At 41.7% G+C, this 4,623-nt stretch overlaps 1 protein-coding gene across 1 annotated transcript; it reads right to left on the reverse strand.

The window, feature by feature from the left end:
* Positions 1-499: 499 nt before the first annotated feature.
* Positions 500-4,289, reverse strand: LOC123408233. Its single transcript, XM_045101387.1, has 4 exons — positions 3,858-4,289; positions 3,189-3,348; positions 1,692-2,741; positions 500-1,367 (listed from the first exon to the last, which is right to left on the reverse strand). Exons 1-4 carry the CDS (start codon positions 4,024-4,026, stop codon positions 500-502), a joined length of 2,247 nt encoding a protein of 748 aa, XP_044957322.1. The 5' UTR covers positions 4,027-4,289.
* Positions 4,290-4,623: the final 334 nt, after the last annotated feature.

Genomic DNA, 4,623 nt, shown 5'->3' on the forward strand with positions numbered 1-4,623 from the left:
CCAGGCCCTCCAGAGACAAATTGGGGTGCTTCGCATACTTCTGTTCAGAAAATGCTCTATAGATGGCATATAATTAGAAAATTATGGCATATAAGGGTGAAGTGTAAAAATAAAATGACTTACTCTCGAAATTTATCAACATCAGAGCAATTGGTCAAAATGTATAGCTTCGCAGCATTCAGTTCTTCATGTGTGAGGTATCGAGACTCACCCCTACCATGAAGGGTGCCTTCATATTGGAACACATCTAGTGAGCAACCATCATTTTGAACCTGCTTTCCTCCATTGTTGTATCTAGACTTCCTATTCCATGTACTGTGAACATGGTCACTGAAGTACAAAGATACACAGTTTGTTATCTCTTGTACTATGCAAGCCTCCACAATTGAACCCTCTACTCTTGCCTTGTTGCGAACTTTCAATCGAAGATGGTGCATTGCCCTGCAATAAATAACTTGACATAAGAAAATTATAGCTAGAAGAAATCCACAACATTAGATTATTTGACATACCTCTCAAAGACGTACATCCAACGGTATGTCACAGGGCCCCCAACCCTTGCCTCGTACGGGAGATGTACAATTAGATGTTGCATCACATTGAAGAAGCCGGGTGGAAACATTTTCTCAAGCTTGCATAACAGAATAGGAATCTCCTTTTCAAGTGTACGCATCCGTTCTGGATCAATCTCTTTAGCACACAACTGTCGATAAAAAAAACTTAACTCTGCTATGGCCCGCCATTCACTCTCTGGGATGAAGCCCCGTAGAGCAATTGGCAGGAGGCGCTCCATAATTATGTGGTGGTCATGGCTTTTGAGTCCAACAAACTTTCCTTGGGTCAAGTTAACAGCTCTTCTCAAATTAGCCGCAAAACCATCACAAAACATCAATTCTTTGAACCACTTCAGGATGATTAGTTTGTCATCCTTACTCACACAATATTTTGCTCTTGGTTTCTGCCACCCACCATTAGGTTTCTGTATTAACTTAAGTTTTGGTCTGTTGCATATTTCATCCATATCAAGACGTGCTTTAATATTATCCTTAGTTTTATCCGGAATATCAAGGCACGTGCTTAACAAAGCCTCAGCAACATTTTTCTCATTGTGCATTACGTCAATGTTATGGCGAAGCAACAACTTTTTAAAGTACTCAAGCTGCCACAAACCACTTATGCTAATCCAGTTGTGCCCCTTCCCGAAATCAGCAAAGGTATTTTTTCCATTTTCATCAGGAACAAGGCTTTGGAGCTGTTCATATACCTCTTCCCCGGAGAGGCGCTTCGGTGGAGGATCAAGAACTTTTGTTTTCTTACGGAAACAATTCAAACTCCTACGGAACACATGGTCAGCTGGAAGGAATCTCCTATGGCAATCAAACCAACATGGTTTATGCCCATTCTTTAAGGAAAACGTATCTATGTCACATCCACATATAGGACAAGCAAGTTTGCCATGTGTGCTCCAACATGATACTAAGCCATAAGCAGGAAAGTCATGAATAGTCCATAAAAGGGCTGCCTTCATTAGGAAGTTTTGCTTTCTATGACAATCATAGGTAACAACACCATTTTTCCATAAATCATCTAATTCATCAATCAGGGGCTGCATGAAAACATTTAAGTTCTTCCCTGGATGATCTGGTCCAGGAATTACTAGTGCAAGGATCAAGTTATTTTGCTTCATGCACATTTCAGGTGGGAGATTATAGGGAACAACAAAGACAGGCCAGCAAGAATATGAGGCTGCTGAAATACCAAAAGGTGTGAATCCATCGGTCGCTAGGCACAGCCGAATATTCCTCACCTCCTCAGCAAAACCAGGAAATTGTTTGTCTAGTTCCTTCCAGGCTTCTCCATTGGAAGGATGAACCATTACTTTCTTGTTATTCCGTGGCCTAGCATGATAGTCCATGTGCTTGGCACTGCTCTGTGACATGTACAACCGCTGCAGTCTAGGTGTTATAGGGAGATAGCGCAAAACTTTGCGTGGTACCTTCCTAGATTTATTCCCTGTGGTTGTTTCCTCGTATCTAGGTTCATTGCAGATTGGGCATTTCTCTTTGTTTTCATTTTCTTTATAATAAATCATGCAATTTTTGGGGCATGCATGAATCTTCACATATGGCATGGCTAGACTATGCACAAGCTTTTTTGACCTATGGAAGTTTGTAGGGAGTTCTTTTGCAGCATCATCTCCAAGAACATCATGTATTAGGGTCATCGTTTCATTGTAACAAGCTTCTGACAAATTATGTTGTGTCTTAATAGTCATTAGCCGTGCCACAGTAGACAAACGAGTTTGTGATGTCTTCGCATGCAGTTGTGTGTCAGCTTCAACCAACATTTTGTAGAACTTTTGGGCAGCTTGTGTTGGTTCTTCACCTGGAAAAACTCCTTCCGCAGCAATTGCATCAACTAACATATCATCCATTCTATCTACATCTCTCACAAAATCGTCTTGCTCTATGTTTTCAGGTATATTAGGCTCCCCATGACTAGTCCATTTCTCATATCCTAACTGAAAACCATTGGCGCACAAATGGATGGTCATCTCATCCCTTTTGCGCTTATGACGACAGAAACACTTAGTGCACGGACAATGGGATTTCTCATCTACAGTGGCTTCGGGCAATGAAAATGCATGATCCAGGAAATTCTCCAAACCCTGTCTCCAAGTTTCACTGAACAACTTTCCTTTTCTCTCTCTGTACATCCAACTACGGTTGTTGCCCATAGTGCTACACACACATATATATATATATATGACAATTTGAAGTTTAAAAATTAGACATATTGAGGCATCAAAGTAATTGGAGGAAAACAACTAAGCACATGTATTAAGTAACATTGGCATGCTCAAGTTACAAATCTATGTTCAGTTTCAGTAAATCTGTATATGCATCTTGAAAGATTAAAAGTCATAACAAAAAAACAAATTACATGCTGGATAAGCAAACGTGTAAACCGGACATGTGAAAACGTAGTCCGTGAATGGGATGTCATTAAAAGTAGATCAAAAGAACAATGCACAATGGCTAGCAAAGCATAATCACAGTTCACAACGAAACACAATGAGGAATGCAGTTTCAGAAGTGTGATGGCAACACACAAAGTCATAGACCGGGCACATGGCAGATAACAAAGCGTAGAGAAACACACACAAAAAAAATAAAAGAGAGAGATACCTTGGCACATCGCTAGCGTCGCCTCGTGTTGTTTCCTCCATCGCCGCGGAAGCAGAGGAGCCGCCGTGCGTTGCTTGGTCGTCCTCGTCCATCGCAGGGGCAGCAAAGGAACTCCTCCTCAAACGTCGTAGATGAAGCAGACTTGGAGGCCGGACATAATCTGTTTTGGAGAAAGGTGGATGAGTTCGTTATGATCGGGAGAGGATTGAGGAGACCGCGAAACTTTGGGAAGAAGTGGGGGTGGGGGCGCGAACGCTTTTCATGCGCGCGCAAAAAGGAAATCAGCCGCTAGCCCACCCGTCGAACCTTTTTTTTATTTTTGAGAAAATACCAGGGTGCGAGAAGCCCCACCTGATTTTTTTTTGATAATATAATCCCCCACCTGAATATATTTTGGTGTCAACCTCTCATTAATTCCTTCATCACAAGTAATAATCCTTCCTTGTTAGCACAGTAACAAAAATTGCACGGACTTTACATGTTAATTTTGCAACAAACTATCCCTCCTCTGTTCTATTGACACAAAAATTTCCCCAAAAAACTCAATCACCAAATTTATTGTTCTTCTTATCAATTCTCAACAAGTTAGACCTTCCAAAGCTCTGAATGCAAAGAAATAAATTAAGAAATAAAAAGTAGAATTAGGGAAGGGGAGGAATATCATGAAACCTGGAAACTGGGCTTGGTTTGGTCGTCGACGGCGCCCTGCTTGTCCTGGCCTCTGTATGAGTGATAGCGACGGCGGCGCAACAAACGGTACCAAGCCGCGAAGTCCCTCCTTCATCTCCGCGACTGCAGAACCAACCAGTCCTCGCCGGGTCCCTGCAGCAGCACCCATGACACCTCGGACGCGCGGGGGCTCCCACCACAAATCTCCACCTTCCCAGTCCAGTTCATCTTCACGACCCGCGATCTGGCTGCTGCTGTTGCAGCTTGGCGCTTCACCATGGGGGTACTTGGATTCTGATGAGACATGATTTGGATTGGGGCGGTGGCGAGCAAGATGTTGCTTTTTTTAAGGAGAAGAGCAAGGTGTTGCCCGGAGAGCGAGTGGACTGAGGTAAGTGACAAATACTGTAGCTGACCTTATCCCTTCCTCTTCTAAATTAAAAAATGGGTGGCTCTCTATGACATTACGTTTCTTAAAGAAGGTAGTTGGCACATGCTTCCTATTCACCTACTCCCTTCATCCCAAATTAAATACTCAGTTTTATACTAACTTTAATACAAAATTATATTAAAGTTAAAACACTTATTTTAAATTGCAAAAATCTGTATAAGTTAATTAAGATATTATGCTCCCTAAATAATGTGGAGCCTCTTGGTGCATCAACATCGTGGGGGGCCAAATTCACAAACATATTTCAAGTTCACGAAATTTTTTAACTTTATGAATATTGTTAAATTTGCTAATTTATTTCAAGTTTGCACATAA

The sequence above is a fragment of the Hordeum vulgare genome, chromosome 7H (assembly GCF_904849725.1).
Source record: "Hordeum vulgare subsp. vulgare chromosome 7H, MorexV3_pseudomolecules_assembly, whole genome shotgun sequence".
Classification (NCBI taxonomy): domain Eukaryota; kingdom Viridiplantae; phylum Streptophyta; class Magnoliopsida; order Poales; family Poaceae; genus Hordeum; species Hordeum vulgare.

What these genes read in the sequence shown, in the direction of transcription:
- LOC123408233 (XM_045101387.1), bottom strand. Translation starts at nt 4,026, where the DNA reads ATGGGTGCTGCTGCAGGGACCCGGCGAGGACTGGTTGGTTCTGCAGTC. An exon ending in GACGCTAGCGATGTGCCAAG is followed by an intron (nt 2,742 to 3,188) that starts GTATCTCTCTCT and finishes ATGTGTGTGTAG; the next exon opens with CACTATGGGCAACAACCGTA. An exon ending in TATAATCTCCCACCTGAAAT is followed by an intron (nt 1,368 to 1,691) that starts GTGCATGAAGCA and finishes TGATTGCCATAG; the next exon opens with GAGATTCCTTCCAGCTGACC.